This window comes from Homalodisca vitripennis, chromosome 5 (genome assembly GCF_021130785.1).
Source record: "Homalodisca vitripennis isolate AUS2020 chromosome 5, UT_GWSS_2.1, whole genome shotgun sequence".
Lineage (NCBI taxonomy): Eukaryota > Metazoa > Arthropoda > Insecta > Hemiptera > Cicadellidae > Homalodisca > Homalodisca vitripennis.
Window position 1 is genome coordinate 53113562 of NC_060211.1, and position 18563 is coordinate 53132124.

The following is an 18563-nucleotide window of genomic DNA, read 5'->3' on the forward strand; positions in this document are numbered from 1 at the left end:
TTTACTGTTTAGCATTTTACACTTTGTACGATAAGTTAGACTTTTATAGTATTAGAGATAGAGAGTTGAAGTGAATTACTTAGTTAGATCATATATATCTGGGCGAATGCAAACAGTGGTGGTAAATAGTAATAGCTCACCTTACCAAAAGGTCATTGCCAGAGCTTCTTAAGGTTCCGTGTTCGGACGTTTCCTCTATTTGATCTTTGTTCATGATTTATGTTGTAGTATCCCTTCTTTTCTGTATTGTTAGGTTTTACATTGGATAGTCATTTAAATTGGAAGTCACGTGTAAAACCCCTATGTAAAAGGTTAGCTCGAATTGTACTTTTTGCTTAGGACACAAGAAACTTTCATGTTAGCCTACTATGGTATTTTCATTCTATTATATAACATGGCATTCGCTATGCGCTATGCGACAGTTCATCATGTAAGGTATCGCAAGATTTTGTTTGACAAAAAAGCTATCAGAACATTAAATAGGTAACCTTTCAAACAGAAAATCATATAAAGCCAGCTTTCAGAAGTTATAAATTATGACAGAGCCATCTTTGTACATTCTTATTTATGTACTTTACATTAAACAGAACTTAGAATCTTTCATACATGGTAATACAAGACAGAAAAGTAATCTGGTAACTAACTCCTCATGTAAGACTGTCCGAAACAATCAATAGCCATATTCCGAGTTTTCCAAATTTTATGCACGTTGAAGAGATCATGGAAACGATTAGAGATACAGCAAAGATTAAATGGAAATTTTATGCGTAATAACAAGACCAACAAATTAATGTGGCCAAGTTCATTATTGGTTACGTCGTTCACTCGCTGAACTCAAAAAACTGTTTTTGGGTAAAATTTGCAAACTGTCACTGCTCTCTTATTAGTAGCTATATTGAAACATTTTTACATGAAACTTCTTCTAGTTTTCATGTGTCATAATGACAAATTTTTTAAAGCAAGCAAACTGGAGATTATTAAAAAAATGATTATGGAGCAAGTGAAGCTCCATGAGTTAGGTACTACTTCATGGAGCTTACAACATGTTTGCCTTCTACAAGTCTTCCGTTGATGGGCAACCTACAAGAAAAAAATGTATAGGTTATTTTATTGGTTAAGGTTATGTATTTGTTATGATGTTATTACGGTGTAAACATTGTCCATGTTTAGCGTAAGGTTAGAGTGAAAAGAAACAATGTATATGTAAACTGCTAATACTAATAAACAATATTCAGACGGTTCGTAAGGTCTAGTTTCAGTTTTATTCAGTTACAATGTTTAGAAAACTTCTAACAAATTGTAATTTCACCAAAATTACTGAAGTCAATCAGCGCTCTAGCATCTTATGGTTCACCCGAACCGACTATAAAAACTTTGGACATAAGCCTATGTGTGTTACAGATTCTGGTATACTTGGATTCAATAATGGTGTAAAATTAAATAATCATTCTCGAATACCTTTAGATTCTTGTAAGTTTATACATACATTCTTTAATATTTCTGATATACAAGTGGTGTGTTTGCCTAAGTGGATTGTTTCAAATTTAAATGACACTAGCTTAGTCAGTCAACAAAGAAGATACAAATCTACAAAGAAATCAAAAAAGGTTTGTGATGTTTATTTGAATATTCTTTTATTGGTAAGGGGCTGCAGTATATTAAGCGGCCACCACCGCAATCAAATCAGGGTATCAAATTATCGATTATCCTAGAAAGACTAAAACTATCAAGTACAAAAACAGGTAATTGTCACATTAACGGCCGGAGTGACAAAATATGAGTTTCGCGTTATTAACTTATGGGAATTGTCCTACAGAACAAAACAATATAAGGTTTGACGGGGTGGAAATAAGAAATAACGGTACTTTGGGATTATACCGACCACACCCAGACATGAATCGTTATTTGACATTTTGCTTCTACTGATTACTAGATTAGCGTAGAACAATATTTCGTCAATATAAAACAGGAATTGTCTTATCGCAAACCCTTACCCATCCTCAGACAGAGGTCAAAGTCGAGCAGTCTAGTAGATAACATGATTGCAGAGTCTCGCCGCCCGTTCAGCTGGTGCGTCTCTCTACATTTAGTGTTTTACCTCTACATTTCTCCAAACACAAAAATTCAACAAAAACAAACATTACCAATCGAAAACTAAACTCTATTGAAAAAAACACACAAAACTTGTTTTTATTCTTGATCACACTCCGCCACCCAAAATGCGAGTGCCTCCGGCCATCAGCGGAGAAAGAAAATAAAAGAAAAACATCCCTTGGCTCGAGATAGTACCTATCAGTAAAATATCAAATTCTAGAGGGGCTGATCAGAAATGTAAATTGAATTGTAATGGAAAGGCAATTATGTACCGTGCAAAAAACTTAAATAATCATGTGTTGCCGCGCGGCCTGCCGTAATCGGGATTCTCGAGAAAGATAAGATAACAGCGACAACAATACCGATCACAATACCTGGAAATGCTTGTTGATTGATAGAATGTTAGTACTGTTACTCAACTACATCGTTTTATTACGTTCTAAGTTCATTGAAAAAAGTTTAAGCGTTGGGGGTATATAACGGAATCTGACCCCATTATCAATATTGATAAACGTTGTAAGTTTGTAATTTTGTAGTTAAAGAGTTGTTTTTTCGTTCTATCATGTTTGTTTCTCTATACATTTATATTTTTGTGTTCTTCATACTGGTGTGGTCGGTATAATCCCAAAGTACCGAAATAACAAAGTTCTAGAACATCAAAAACGGAACAACTGTTCAAGTGCGGAGCAATATTTCCATGTTCTACATCCACATCGGGCATCACGTGACCGTGATTCAACCTCGTGATGACATCATCAGATGCGGCGCCATCTTTGCAAACGTAAATGAAAAATAATACTGAAATGAGCAGAATTTTGATCTAAATGAACAATGTTTTTCTTAAATTTCGAGCTACAAATTAATTAGTTGTTATCGAGTTGAGACAAGTGCCTCCGGCCATCAACGCAGGCTGTGGTGACCGCTTAGTATACTGCGACCTGGTTAAGCTATGTTATTGTGTAATTTTATTTTGTAGTCTTACTAAAATCTTACTAAACCAATATTTCTATTTTTGTTTTAATTGATAAGGTAGTTCATCTATTTCAAAAATATAATTTAACTTACTAATTTGTCAAGTAGTCCACATGTTTTAGTAATATAAAAATATGGCCAACTATAAGCGGATCCGGTTATTATCACTTAGTATAACCATCAATACTTCATATATCGAATAACAGAACTATCAATTGGTGTCAATGTATCCACAGCATTAAACTTCTAAAATATTTTAAGTAAAAAAAATTTATAATACATGCAATGATATAATCACATAAATAATAAAGAACTACAAACAAACCGTTTATTTTGCTCAGCCGCAAACACAATTTTACATAAAAGTAATAGTATAATAATTTAAAAACAAGATGACAGATATAATAACAGAAATATAACATCAGTATAACATGTATAAACAATAACACATTTTTAACAAGAGAGATGTTAATGCAACCATTCAATTGTAAAATATGCACACCTTAAACATTTTAGATAAAAATTTAAAGTACCAGAGTCGGTATAAATGGCACTAAACTATGCACTTACTTTACAACCAAAAATGGTGTTGGTGCTATTATAAGATGAATAAAGTGAAATATATAAGCAGGTACAGATTTTTTCAATGCACCATCAACACTTTCACTCACTCTCCTCCTTAAAAAGCTGTTAGGGTCACAATAGAAGTTTCAACCTAAACTGCAACGAAGCCTCGAAAGGCAACTATTGTAGCCATAAAAAATGTAATGAAAACATTGCTGAAAGATTGTCTTTGAGTAAGTGCCTCTTGAGCTGCAAAATAAATTTTGGAAATTAGGTCTGGGCAGTCAATGAGGCAATTAACCAGTCTGTGCAGGAAGACCAATTCAAGAATATTGTGTATAAGATGAAGGCTGGATGGCAAATTCTTCTTTTAAAACATGGATGGGAGTGTCAAAGTACCTGTATCCTAGTCTTGATTCAAGCATTCTCATGTAGCGATTTAAGTTAGTGTTTTCACCAATAATTCTTTATGATCTATTTGGCAGGGTGACCAGATATGAACCATACTCCAATACTGAATCAGAGCCTTGTATAGAATTACAAGAATTTGAGCAGTATTAAAATTCCTAGTCGATTCGTAAATAAAGCCAATAAGAGATTATGCTCTAGCAGTAATGTTACAATTAATTACATTCTTGTGGATCAAAAGAAGATGTCATAATAATACCCAAGCACTTTACTCTTTCCACCCTGTCCAGTCTCTTGTCATATAATATATACAATAGTCAAAATTACGTATGTTTCTTCCTCATATATACACCATTACATGAGTATTTGTGGAATTCAGCTCATTGTTATTATTAAAGCACCAACAGCCAATATGTTATTGCTAAGAGACTCCTGCAAAGGAATCTGTTCCAACACAGGCCGAATCTACACCAATACTTTGATGTCATCAGCAAATATAACAAAGCTTGATGTAATGGCACCCCTAACGTAATTCATAAATGTATTAAAAAAATAAAGTACCTAAATAAAGTATTGAAAAAAATTTCACAAGGTTCCTCAAGTTTACTCTTATTTAGTATCATACTATTATAAATAAGTTTTTCAAGAATTCTCAGGAGCAAATGCAAACAGAGCTTTGTAAACTTAATAATCATGTACATACTCACCATAATTGACCCTTTCCACTTACTTTCTCAGTTAAAAAGTGAGTTAGAAGAACTCGAAAAGATAAGACAACATTAAGGCTACCTCAAGACACAAAACAAGAATTTATTTTCAAAACATACAGCACTTTCTCGAACTAAATATTGCTAAATTAAAAAAAAACATACAAATAAAACTGTCACTTACAGAACAAGCAACAAACCATCCCAAATATTAGGAAACCCTAAAGGCAAAATTTCAAATAATAATAAATCGGGAATTTATGAAATTGGATGCGATGACTGTGATAAAATTTATATTGGACCAACAAAAGGAACAATAAAAACACGATTTGAGGAGCATTTATCACATACAAAATATATGGAAGAGTTGAAAAATCTGCTGTAGCCAAGCACTGCATCGATTCAAGACACAAAACATCAATTAAAAATCTAAAATTAATAAAAGAAGTAACAAAACCGATAAACTTAAATGCTTGGGAAACACTACACATAAACATAAATAAAGAAAAATTCATAAACAATGAAGAAGGCCCTACTGAAAATTCTAGTCTCCTTTCATCTCAATTTATTAAAACATTATACTGTAGTCGTATCTAATTTTTCATACTGGCTGAAATATTTCCAAAATTTTTGTATTTGCATATTTACACTATATGGTATTTGTAATTGTAATAAAAATCATGTAAATATTTATTTGTGGAGTCGCCTGATAATGAAACCTTTGGTTTCGAAAGGCCTCGTCCAAAAAATAAATAATTTGGAAAAGTATTGTACTATTTACATTTAGTAGTATTTATAAGTATTTTCCAATTGCTCCAAGAGTCTTCAAAAAGTGAGTTGTTTATAAGTTAAATTAAAATTATCTTTAACTTTCTTCTTGACAGAGTTATATTCTTCACTGTTTAATTATCCTTCAGGACTTTAAGACTTAATTCTGTCAGTAGCCTGTAAAAATAGAATCCATGAAATATTTGGAAATCCAAGCAGCCATGAACAATATAAAATCCAGCGCTGTTGGCAGCAATAGTATTACACAGTTGGAGAAGTCAGTAAGCCCATTTGTATTGGAAACCATTACAGTTCAGCAACTTAGGCTATATGAAGTAAAAGATTGAGAAAAGTACAGCTGCTGTAGAAATATTGAAACTGATAATGGTTTTTCACTCAAAGCTGTAAATTAGATTATTTTGAAAACAGTGAACTATATTTTATTTTTATAAGATTTTTGTTAATTTATATGTTTTTACAATAGTATTAGGACAGTCATGTTGGCCCAGAAATTTGATTTTGCCATATGTCTACAGAGACCCGAGTATGATTCAGACTCTGATTCAGATGTGGAAGAAGAGGTTTCACAAGTAGGAAAGGTGGTGACAGTCCGCATGCAATCTCTCAGGTTGGATGGGCTCATGAAGAAGGCGCTCAACGTGGCACGGAAGTAGGTACATGATCCATAATTCAAACTTCACTATTTATTAATTTCATATAACTCTCTTGTTTGAACAATTCAATCCTTAAACCGGTATATGTCTTGGTTCAATGTTAGAGCCATTATTATAACTCTCATAATATGAGACTTTTACAAAAGTCAATGAAATTTAAGGGCTCCTGTTCTTTGACGTCCTTGGGGCTCAGAAAATACGCTCCTAAGAATTTTGTCCTAATTTTCAAATATGGCAGGACAGTTAAGCCATATGTGTTCCACTGATTCTTCTGATTCTCCGCAGTCTGCATTCATCAGTCTAACTTAGACCCACCTTCATGAGATGTTTTATAAGGGAGCCTTGTTCTATCAAATTCCTAATATCAATCTTATATCCTCCTTACTTTGTTCTAGGAAAGCTGCCCACCCTTTAAAATAAGGAGATATAAACATTTTAGATTGTCTTAGTAATGAGATCCTACTCTAGTTCAAGGATCTAATCCTCTTTTTTACGAGAGCTTTGCTGTAGGAGAAAGCTACCCCACAGACTGACTCAGGCCCTACCATAAGGGATTCTATACCTATTTTGATATGAGTATCTGCTTTTTCGTTTCTATGAATGCCCTCATGGCCCGACACCTAACCGAGTGTAACTCTGTTCTTCTTTGCCAGTTCCACAAGAACATTCTTACATTCACATATTGCTTTCAAAATGAATAGGCATAAAGTGCATTTAGTGCAGCCTGGCTATCAGGGAGTATTAATTATTCTGCTCCTTCTGGCCTCTTTTGTATGAGTCTTCTGGTGCATGATTCTATTGCTAAGACTTCTGCTTGGAAGACCGTAGCGTGTTTTCCCAGAGGCACAGCATTATTCCTGGTCTGTATATACCAAATCCTGCCCTACAGTCAAGGTGTGAACCATCTGTGTCAAACATCGGGACTCCTTTAGTAGAGTAGAGGCCTCTACTCTTTTTTACTCCATTTTTCCCTGTCTTCAATTGAGACTAAGTATGGTTTTTCAAAGCATTATTTCTTAACCATACTTTCAGATACGTTGGTTTCCATTTCAGCCTCAGGATATTCCTCAGGATTGTCCTTCTGAGGAGGTAGTCTTTGTCACCTTTGTACCCAGAAGCTTCATTGCACTTAATACATCTGTCTTCATCACCTCCTGCCCCAGAGGAGTGTATCCCAGAACCGCTTCAAGTTCCAGAGTTGGACAGAAGCTCATTGCCCCTGTAATGCTTACACAAACTAACCTTTGAAGACTCTGTAGCCTCTTGGCAGCTGTTTTTTGTTCTACTTTTGGCCACCGCACAAGAGCAGCATATGTGATCATTGGTTTTATGATGGCTTCGTAGATCCAATAAATAATTTTGGGTTTCAATTCCCATTTCAGTTCAAAAAATCTTTTACAAGCTCTGAGGGCCTTTGATGCTCTCTATAACATGTTCTCAATATGTAGAATCCATGTTAGTCTTTTATCCAGGATTACACCTAGATTTGACTGCTTCAGAGAGTTTTACCCTGATACCTTCCAGAACAGGTTGAACAAGCTGGAACTTTCTTTTCCTGGTAAAAATTATCATACTTGTTTTTTATGGATTAATCCGTAGACCTACCCCATGACACCAGTTGCTTATAAATTTTAGGGCTGCTTGAGTGAGGCATTCCAGCGTGCCTTTATTTTTCTCCTTGCCAATTTGCACCAAGTCATCAGCGTAGCATTGTAAACTTATTCCCCTCTTTTCAGCTTTTGTAAGGAGGTCTTACTGGGAATTCCTCGTTCATGGGGAACAATTGCAAGCCCCAATCCCTAGCACGAAGGAGGTTCAACGGGTTACCCGGGCCTTTCGGCCAAGGGAAGACACGCTGATTCCTTCATTGTAGCGCGCGCGTGCGGCCCAGGACATCTAAGGGCATCACAGACCTGTTATTGCTCAGTCTCGTGCGGCTAGAAGCCGCCTGTCCCTCTAAGAAGAATTTAATTCGCCGGTAGCACTATTGTGGATACCGGAGACACCTAGTTAGCAGGCTAGAGTCTCGTTCGTTATCGGAATTAACCAGACAAATCGCTCCACCAACTAAGAACGGCCATGCACCACCACCCACCGAATCAAGAAAGAGCTATCAATCTGTCAATCCTTCCGGTGTCCGGGCCTGGTGAGGTTTCCCGTGTTGAGTCAAATTAAGCCGCAGGCTCCACTCCTGGTGGTGCCCTTCCGTCAATTCCTTTAAGTTTCAGCTTTGCAACCATACTTCCCCCGGAACCCAAAAGCTTTGGTTTCCCGGAAGCTGCCCGCCGAGTCATCGGAGGAACTTCGGCGGATCGCTGGCTGGCATCGTTTATGGTTAGAACTAGGGCGGTATCTGATCGCCTTCGAACCTCTAACTTTCGTTCTTGATTAACGAGGACATACTTGGCAAATGCTTTCGCTTAGGTACGTCTTGCGACGATCCAAGAATTTCACCTCTAACGTCGCAATACGAATGCCCCCGCCTGTCCCTATTAATCATTACTTCGGATTCTTAAAACCAACAAAATAGAACCGAAGTCCTATTCCATTATTCCATGCACACAGTATTCAGGCAGAAATCAGCCTGCTTTAAGCACTCTAATTTGTTCAAAGTAAACGTGCCGGCCCACCTCGACACTCAGTCAAGAGCACCGCGGCAGGATTGAATCGGCGGCCGGAACCCTCGGGATGCTTCAGGCGGACCCTACACACCGCCGGGAGCCCGGACCGCCACCGGCAGGACGTCCCACAGGACATGTCAGTTAACACCGCGAGCGATGAACCGACATCGTAAGACACAGATCCAACTACGAGCTTTTTAACCGCAACAACTTTAATATACGCTATTGGAGCTGGAATTACCGCGGCTGCTGGCACCAGACTTGCCCTCCAATTGGTACTCGTTAAAGGATTTAAAGTGTACTCATTCCGATTACGGGGCCTCGGATGAGTCCCGTATCGTTATTTTTCGTCACTACCTCCCCGTGCCGGGAGTGGGTAATTTGCGCGCCTGCTGCCTTCCTTGGATGTGGTAGCCGTTTCTCAGGCTCCCTCTCCGGAATCGAACCCTGATTCCCCGTTACCCGTTACACCATGGTAGGCGCAGAATCTACCATCGACAGTTGATAAGTCAGACATTTGAAAGATGCGTCGCCGGTACGAGGACCGTGCGATCAGCTGAAAGTTATTCAGAGTCACCAAGAAGTGCGGGGCTGGTGCCCCGATTGGTTTTGATCTAATAAAAGCGTCCCTTCCATCTCTGGTCGGGATTCTGTTTGCATGTATTAGCTCTAGAATTACCACAGTTATCCAAGTAATGGATTGTACGATCCAAGGAACCATAACTGATTTAATGAGCCTTTTGCGGTTTCGCCTTAATGTGGCTTGTACTGAGACTTGCATGGCTTAATCTTTGAGACAAGCATATGACTACTGGCAGGATCAACCAGGGAGCAGCGGATCAACCACATCTTCGCCCACAAAAGGGGAGACAGAACCCCTCCCTGGGGGCATCTTTTCCAGACGGTAATTGTGGCCAATTCATCCCCGAACTTTGTTGTAACTTGTCTACTTTTTAGGATGGCTACTATCCACTTGACAGTATATGGGAGAACTCCAAACTGTTCCAGAGCTGCCTCCATGGATTGATATGCTACTCGGTTGAAAGTCCCTTCAATATCCATAAAGATGCTGACTAGTGCTTCCTTTTGTTTGAAGGTGTCCTCCATCACTTCCACTAAGTTGTGAAGAGCCTTAGTAGTTGACTAAAAAAAAGAAACTAATTCTATTGAGTTTGTTTACTAAATTATTTTAAAGATTTTTTACATGAATCAAACTTGTGGTTTTGCTATTTTTTCTGTTGGCTTTGGTTTACCTACAATGTTAAGTAATTTATAATCAATTAAAATAATTTTAAAATTAAAATGTATTTCTAGATATAATTTATGTGACAATAAATAAACTATCAATATGATAACAGAAAAGGCGTAATATATTCATATTCTTGATTAAATTAATTTCTCTTATTATTATAATTTTAGGTTCTAAAGTCCAAGTAATGCACAATTTGAATTAAATAAATAACTACAGTATTATTTAGTTTTGTATTTAAACATAATTTCATTCTGTTCTAGCAAGATAGAGACAGCATTTTACCAAGGAAATATTAGGGTTAATGGGAAGAAGCCCAACAAAAAGAGTTTCCAGGTAAGATTCTTACTGGATATTTAACTTTATTTATAGTCTCAATAGCTTTAAATGTGTTTCATGATTTTTTTCAATGAGTTACATTCTTACCATAACAATGGTTTAACATCTAAAAGTAAAGACCAAACCAAGAAGGATTGTCCGTTTGTACATTAACAATGGACTTGCAAATCAAGCTTAAGGTAAACTTAATGGTGTTTGTCTTTATCATAACAAATATCTACACTTGGGAATATATCGTATTGGTTTTGTCAGTACCCTTAGATACATACAATATTAAAGAAGCCGGCAAGCACACTAGTGCTTTTCTCATTATTTAAAAATTAAATATATATGTACTTTGTGTTATCTACCGGTAAAAGAGCCAAATCCAATCCTCTAAGCCAAGAGAGAGCTTCAAAACTGGATTGACAGAGTTCCCCTAACTCTTATTTAAACAACGGACTGGGGCAATAACCCAAGATATGTTCCATTGTCTGGAACTCTATACTACAACCTCAGGTCAAGAGTCGTATCATTGTATAATTTTCCATCTTCAGTGTAAACTAATAATTACAGCACAACATCTACATATTATTTTGAAACTTTTTATCTAAGATGTACAGTAATAAGATCATTAAACTTGCAAAGTTTCAACTTGATGTCTCAAACAATTTTAAGGTACAACATATTTTATAAAAACACATACAGACAGAGAGGTAAAAAGCAAAGCAAGACAGGACTAAATATTATATGATGAAATTTGTTTGTTTTCACTGTAATATATCTTGGTAATGTGGTGGTCATTAATTACATGATGCCATGGTTAGAATATGATTTAAATTTTAGGAGGCATTGGTCTTTCAAAGTACAGTTTGTTGAAACTAAATATTTTTTATAATAAGTATCAATAATTAAAAAAAAACCATAATTGCTAAATGTTAGGATATTAATTGTTATCTTCATTATTAATATGCTACTGGTGAGTTTAGATAATTAATTTGACCATTTATACAAATTTTACCCAATTTAATAAAATGTTTGTGAAATGTTCAGTAATTGTTAAACTAAGTAACTTCTATCATATTTAATTGTTGTAGATAATATTAAAGTTTAAGTTTTACCTTTTACTAAAGTTTTGACTACAAACAAAAACATATTCTATGTAATTATCTTTAACATTTAAAAAAATTTACATGTCTTGCAACTCCTTGTAATATGTAGAATCTTGGAGCATTGGAAAAACTGTTTATTGTAGTATCACTAGATAAAGGAATACAACATTTTCCAATATATAATTTTTTATTTTGTGCAAGGCCTTTCTGAATCAAAGATTCCATCATCAGGCACTTCACAAATTATCAAATGTTTACATTTTTGTAATAATAATTAATTTTATAATAACATATGGTAAACAATTTGGATGTATGGTTAGCCAGTATCAAATATTTAACACGTTCGCTGCGGCAAGAGCGGCCAATGATGTACCCGATATGCGGCAAAATTCAAACTTGCGATTTTCGTTGAATTGGTGTTATTTTGGTTTGATGCGCTATAAAATAATGATATTCGATTATATTACGTTCTTATGCGATTGTAATCATCGGGACTGTCCGGACAGTGGCCCGCATTTTTGGCATGGCATCATTTATGTTAACATATGACGGGCTATATAAAATTTAAATATAACTAACCAAATGTGTTGTGTGATGTCCAAAAGTATCAAGAATACTTCAATCGACTTTGATATGCATCAGGTTCCATTGCTAGACAACGCTACTGTCCGGACAGTAGTCCCGCACATAGCGTAAAACACCCACAGAGCCCGCGGTGCAGATCGCCGCCGCGTGCTGTCCGCACAATAAAACAAATAAAAGTATCGTTTGAATGAATTTACTAATGAGACAATAGCCTACATACTGTATACAAAAAAGCAAAATATGTGTATACTATGTACAAGAAAAATGTTGACACCACACATATAGATAAAATCGCATTACCGGTAAAAGATTACCTTACTTTTAATTTCGTAGTAATAACCTATCCAATTTGTAAACAAGCCTAGCTGCTGATACGTCTACTCACGAAAACATTAACACAAGGGAAAAGAAATTAGGAACACGTGTTTTATTGTTTTCCTAATGGTTCATAATAGCAATAAACATGTGAAATTTCAGCTGTTTCGCTGGCACTGTCGGGACAGTAGGTCCGCATTTCCAGGACAAACTGACGTATCAGAAAGTAAGTATACTTCATCTAGAACAAGCTTGAAAAGTTTCCGACAATTCCTGCAAGATTGCAGCACGTGACAAGCGAAACGAATAAGCAATGCATTGTGCGTATCGGCACTGTCCGGACAGTGCCTCGCAGTTTTGGCGAGGGTCACGGGACTGTCCGGACAGTGGCCCACAGCAAACGTGTTAATCAGAATTTAATTTTAATTTTTTTTTATAAATTGAGATGAGAGTAAAACTGAATTTTGAATTGGTCATATCCTTGTAATATGATAATTTTCACTATGACACTATATGTTTTATTGTTGGTATAGTCTGGCTGAATTTGTGCATTTCTGGCACTTCTGGGATGTAATGAAAAAAAGGCTGAGCACTCTTAGGGTGTAATTTTAAGGATAAGTTAGCACCTAAAAGCTTAATAATTTAAGGTATATTTAAGATATTTTTTCTCGCAGTTGTTTTTATTAAATTATTAGAAAGAAATGTTTTAAATCATCATTAAATGTTTTTTGTGATTATATAAGACAAGGTGCAGTTCACTAAGAATATATTTTGTTCTGGTTGTTCCGACAGTTAAAGATCGGAGATGAGGTCGACCTGATACGAGGTGTAAGTCCAATGAACCCGGAATATCTGAGTGTATCCCGGGTGGAAGTGATCTCTGTGAAGGAAGAAGGGGATGAGGATGAGGAGGACCAGCTAGCAATCCGACTCAGAGTATCCAAGACCATGTACATAGAGAACTACTCTGATGACCCTTGGAAGAAAACCAGTATGGCAGAGTAACTGAGTACCGTACTGAGTATTGTACTCACATATTGAATTTCTCCTACAAACTATTGTATATAAGTAGTCCTTAAATAAAGTTCTCAATTTGGAAGTGTATGTTTCCTCTATGTAACCTCTTGTGTTTTTGTTAAGAATGATTCTATGACTAAGTAGTTCTCTAGAATGAATAATTGTATTAAGAGTGATTTTAGCCCCATAATTAAGATTTTAGTGGTTTAACACATTCACTGTTAACTTCTCCGATAGGACAGGTGCTGAACTCTATTCGGGTGCTGCCGTCTCCAATCTGAGAACTTCGGTAATATTTGCAATTTACCCTTTTTTTTGTTCTCTTAGGACAAGAAGCTTATAAAATTGCACCTATTCCTGCAAGGACCTTTGCGCTGCTTCCGGAGTGACAGGATATTCTGGATGGGTAAGGTCGGAGTAGGGCCCACTTCCTGTCGAGATCCATAAGGAAGAATATAGGGCACTAATCTCAAGTCTTGTCCCCTCAGAAGGAGAAGCCAGCGCTGAACCAGCCTCTCCAGTCAAATCAGGCAGGGAGTGGCACACCTTTATGTCTAGGCTGGCAAGAACCTTTGACTTTTAGGAAACGAACACCACCAACTCCAACACTTATCTCCTGCAGTAGAGTTAACCTATCGAATTACTCTTGCACCCCAGAATCTCAACATTTGCAGTTAGTTATATACCGCTACTGGACATCCATAAGGTTGCCCAGATTTAAGTGACACATTGGTTTTATGCTGTAACCAGTGTGGATTCAACTGGAAGGTATAAACTAGCTAGAAGTGAACCCTCCTCGAAGAATATACGCTTAGTTTGCCCCCAGCACTAGAGTTAGAATGCTGACCTTTTCGTAGTGTGTTGTTAGTAACTTAATATTGTTATATTTGAGTCAAGAGCTAAATAGCTTTTTTTTCGTAATTATGCAGTGTGTTTCCTTAGTGTCACATAATACTCTGTGTACTCCATTTCCATTTGTGTTGCAATGGCGAAGCCAAATACAATTTTGAATAGCGAATTGCAAGCCTTTTTGTTGCCAGTGACCTATAACCAAGCGATGAAGTGAATTGGAAATGTGTGGTGTTAGCAGTGTCGGCCATGACAGTGACCTTGATGATATGCAGCTTGATATACCGTCTGATGTCATTGAGGAGGACGATGTGGAGGGGGAAAGTGATACATACACAGGGTGTCCCAGAACTCTATCAAACTTTACAGATATTATCCCAAAACCAAAATGTCATATACCAACGATGTAATGTTATAATCAGTTGATTGAAGTAGCAAAAATTAAAACTGCTGGTTTTTGTGGCTCATTAGCACTGCTGTCACATGACACTTGACATTGTTTAGCACTCTGTTTTTTTTTTTTTTTTTTTTTTTTTTTTTAAACCAAATTACCTCGCTTATTCAACAACCAATTTTCTTAAACTTGGTATCTTTGGATTTTTAATTTCATTTTCTATCTAAAGTGTAATAACAGTCACTTTTATAATATGTGTTGATTTTAAGATATTTATATTTAAAATTTTCATGAATATAATAAGAGTAAATATTGTAATTTTTTTCTTTAATTAGGCCTTTAAGGTATAAGTCTTTATATCAAATTTCAATGAATTGTAAAAGACCATTCTCAAATGAAAAATACAAGTAGTTAAATGGAAAAATACACAATTGCGCCTGTACAGATAATTATTGAGATTTTGAAAGCTTAAATATGATATTTGGATCAGAAATAGTGTCTGTAAAGGTTGTTAGAGAGTTCTAATTCCTAATTCCTTTAGTGTGTGCTTATTTTCAGCGATAGACTATGGGCAGAGTGTCTTTTCCTTTCTTATTATTAAGATATAACACTATTAAATATATATATGAATGTATTGTTATGCGTGTATATTAAATATTTTGACGATGTCAATTGTATCTATACTGTATGCCTAAAGACAAATGATTAATGTTGTATTTTGAAGAAACCAATTACCATAATTGCTTAGAGGAAAGGAAGCTGGACAATGATTTGAATCCTATTCTAATGATCAGTTCTTGAGGGGGTAATTGATCAAAGTTATCAGAATAGTAACAAAACAGAGTTGTTATCATATGAGGAACTAACCTTACCAATACAAGGTCATTTATACCTTATAGTTGAGAAAATAATCTAATATTTAATGTTGCACACTCATGTTGTTTTCAGTCCAATTCTAGGGATTGTTAGTGAGGCTCAAATTTCTTTTTTTTAGCATTTTAAGAACCAATTTTTTTATAATTTGTTGAAGCAGGATTTATATAATTAGTTTGAATATTTGTACAATCTTGTTTAGAAATATACTGAGTTACAATGATCAGCAAGTTATTTGACAGGTTATTAGTGTTTTCTGCATATCACAACTAAACAGTTATATCTAAATGTAAATTAAATTAAAATTAAAATTATTCTGTATCAATAACACCTCAACTAATTATTTTTTTGCATAATTTATACTTAATATTAAATAATTAATTTATTACATTTTCTTAACCCTTTCCGCTCGGATGGGCAGCAGTGCTGACCAAATATGGCTTCTCGTAGACTCGTATTATTTTAGCGCGTACTGTCCACTCAGAACGGATGGGCAGCGGTGCTGTCCACTATGGCGCCTGCGTGCACACAGCAGCCATGTCATTGTTGCGTCCCCACCAGCTCGGATTTATTTTCGCCGCGTCATTGATACTGTGCCTTTTAAAAAGTTAAATGGATTTAAAGGTCCGAAGGTAAATAATAATGTAGTCGAAAAGTATTACGATGGAAATGTTATATTTCTTTAAACTAACATGAGTTACAATGAGTATTAATAATGTGACAGTAAATAATTATAACATGATAAAAAATAAAATTTAACTGCTTATTATTGTTCTGAATATAAATTTAACTGCAGGCTAGTTGTCATCTTGTTGTTGAAATATCTGAGATGAATGGTACTTTTCAAAACAAACACCGATGTGAAGACCGGGCTCATTTTCACAAGTTTTGCAATAAAACTTCACTCTTTTCCTGGTGCCGCCTTGTGCTCTGCTGCTACACACGACGCAATTCTTCACTTTTCTACCTTCAAGAGGATATGGTAGATGAAGTTTCCCATTTAGTCGGGAAATGTCTTGCAATTGGGATGGTCTTCCTTTTTTATTTTTGTTCCTTACATCGCCAACAAGCTCTAATACCAGTAAGCTAATTAATAATAATACCAGTAAAACCAGGTATTAATACTGATATATTTACACTTTTGTTTACAGTTATATTTACACTGATATCTACAAAACTTCATTTACACTAATATTTAATAAAATTGCACAATACTAAGAATAATAAACAATCCGTTCTAATAATGTGTGTAGGTTAACTCACTAGTGACAATGTAGTTAAAAGCGCGCTAAAACGAAAGCCTAGAATGCAATATTGACCATAGTTAAAATTTACATTTAAGAGCTTACCATATCAAGGTCAAAACCTTTGCAATACCTATTGAAGAAATTTTTGGCACCTATGCATGTAACACTGATCACAGCACCTTTTTAAGAAGAAAAACCTGTGATAAGTGTGACCCCACTACACTGATCCATGAGATCCATGTTTAATCTCCAGTGACTGTGTGATTAAAAAAGTTATCATGTTCTTTTTGGTAAATATTCTTTATTGAACATATTCTTAGAGAACAGTACAGTCGTCAGATTTTCTTTTGTTACAGCAGGTTAGAAAGTTCTGTTTAAAAATTCATTTATTGTGTAGAATGGATGGTCTTGAAGCCAGAGTTTTAGTTTGTGTCCAAACTGCAGCCGGTCTCTCCTCTTCAGTTCTAGTGGGAGGGCGTTCCACAGCTTTGCTCCGACATACGTTGGCTTCTTCTCCGTGGACGCTAGGCAGTGAGCTGGAAGATGGTAGTTTGCAGCATGCTGAGTGTTGTAGTCATGTTGCTGTGCTCCAGTCATCACTTCATCGGGTGATTTCAGGTGTACGTAGGTCACAGCTTCCAGGATGTATAGGTTAACCACAGTGAGAATCTTCAGTTCTTGAAAAGCTTGCCTGCATGATTCTCTTGTGCGTAGGCTTGCAAGGATCCGAATTGCTCTCTTTTGGTGTATTAGGACCCGTTGCAGGTTGCCTAGTGTGGTACCTCCCCAGACTGCTATACCGTATCGAAGATGTGATTCGTAGAGAGCATAGTATGCAGTTTTAGCTGTTCCTAGGTCGCTGATATGTTTCATCCTGCGGATCACGTACAGTCCTGCGCTAAGCCTTTTACAGAGGTTGTCAATGTGGTGTGTCCACGTCAGAGAGTCATCTATTGTCACTCTGAGATACTTTGAAGTGCTGATTTCCTCCAGTTCAGGCAGTCCTCCTACAGTATCTTTATGTCTTCCAAAGAATAGCTGTTTTGTTTTTGTATCGTTTACAACAAGGTCCTTGCCATGGCAATATTGCACTGCCATATTAACAGCCGTGTAAGCAGCTATCTCTAGCTCGTCTTGATTCGTTTTCCCGAGCAGAAGCACAGTATCATCAGCATACATCAGTGTACTGCTGAAATCCTCCATGTACTGAGGAAAATCGTTCGTGTAGAGGATAAAGAGGACTGGTCCAAGAACAGAGCCTTGCGGCACTCCTCGAGTGATGACTTGTAGTCCTGAGCATATTTGGCGTGTAACTCCTTCGGCGGTGTATTTCACTTCTGTCATCTGGCTTCGTCCTGTGAGATAGCTTCAGAACCATTCCAGGGATTGTCCTCGTATTCCAAGCGTGGTTAGTTTTGATATCAGGTGGTCGTGGCTAAGGCAGTCGAACGCTTTGCTGTAATCAAGGAATATGGCTGTGGAAGGGTTTCCATCTTCGAGTTGATCAGCTAAAAACTCTACCAGACTTATCAAAGCAGTTGTAATTGATCTACCTGGTAAGAAACCGTTTTGATGTGAAGTCAAAAGTTATCTACTCGGTAAGAAACTTGTCCCATTATTACCCAGAATGGAATTTCTTCTCGATGTTTTGAGTTCAACAATCAAGACTTTTGGTACCCATTGGGCACAAACTTTATGAAGTTTCTCAGTCACTTTTGTTCACTGTAGTATTCACTATGGTTCTCGATATCTGTGGAAAATTACTTGAAAAATTGTAAATCTTTTTGCATTGAACA

The 18563-nt window shown here is 36.3% G+C and overlaps 1 protein-coding gene across 1 annotated transcript; it reads left to right on the forward strand.

Moving 5' to 3' along the window:
- Positions 1-1103: 1103 nt before the first annotated feature.
- Positions 1104-13486, forward strand: LOC124362204 (mitochondrial transcription rescue factor 1). Its single transcript, XM_046816509.1, has 4 exons — positions 1104-1607; positions 6050-6183; positions 10321-10393; positions 13180-13486. Exons 1-4 carry the CDS (start codon positions 1275-1277, stop codon positions 13390-13392), a joined length of 753 nt encoding a protein of 250 aa, XP_046672465.1. The 5' UTR covers positions 1104-1274; the 3' UTR covers positions 13393-13486.
- The last annotated feature ends 5077 nt before the right edge of the window (positions 13487-18563 follow it).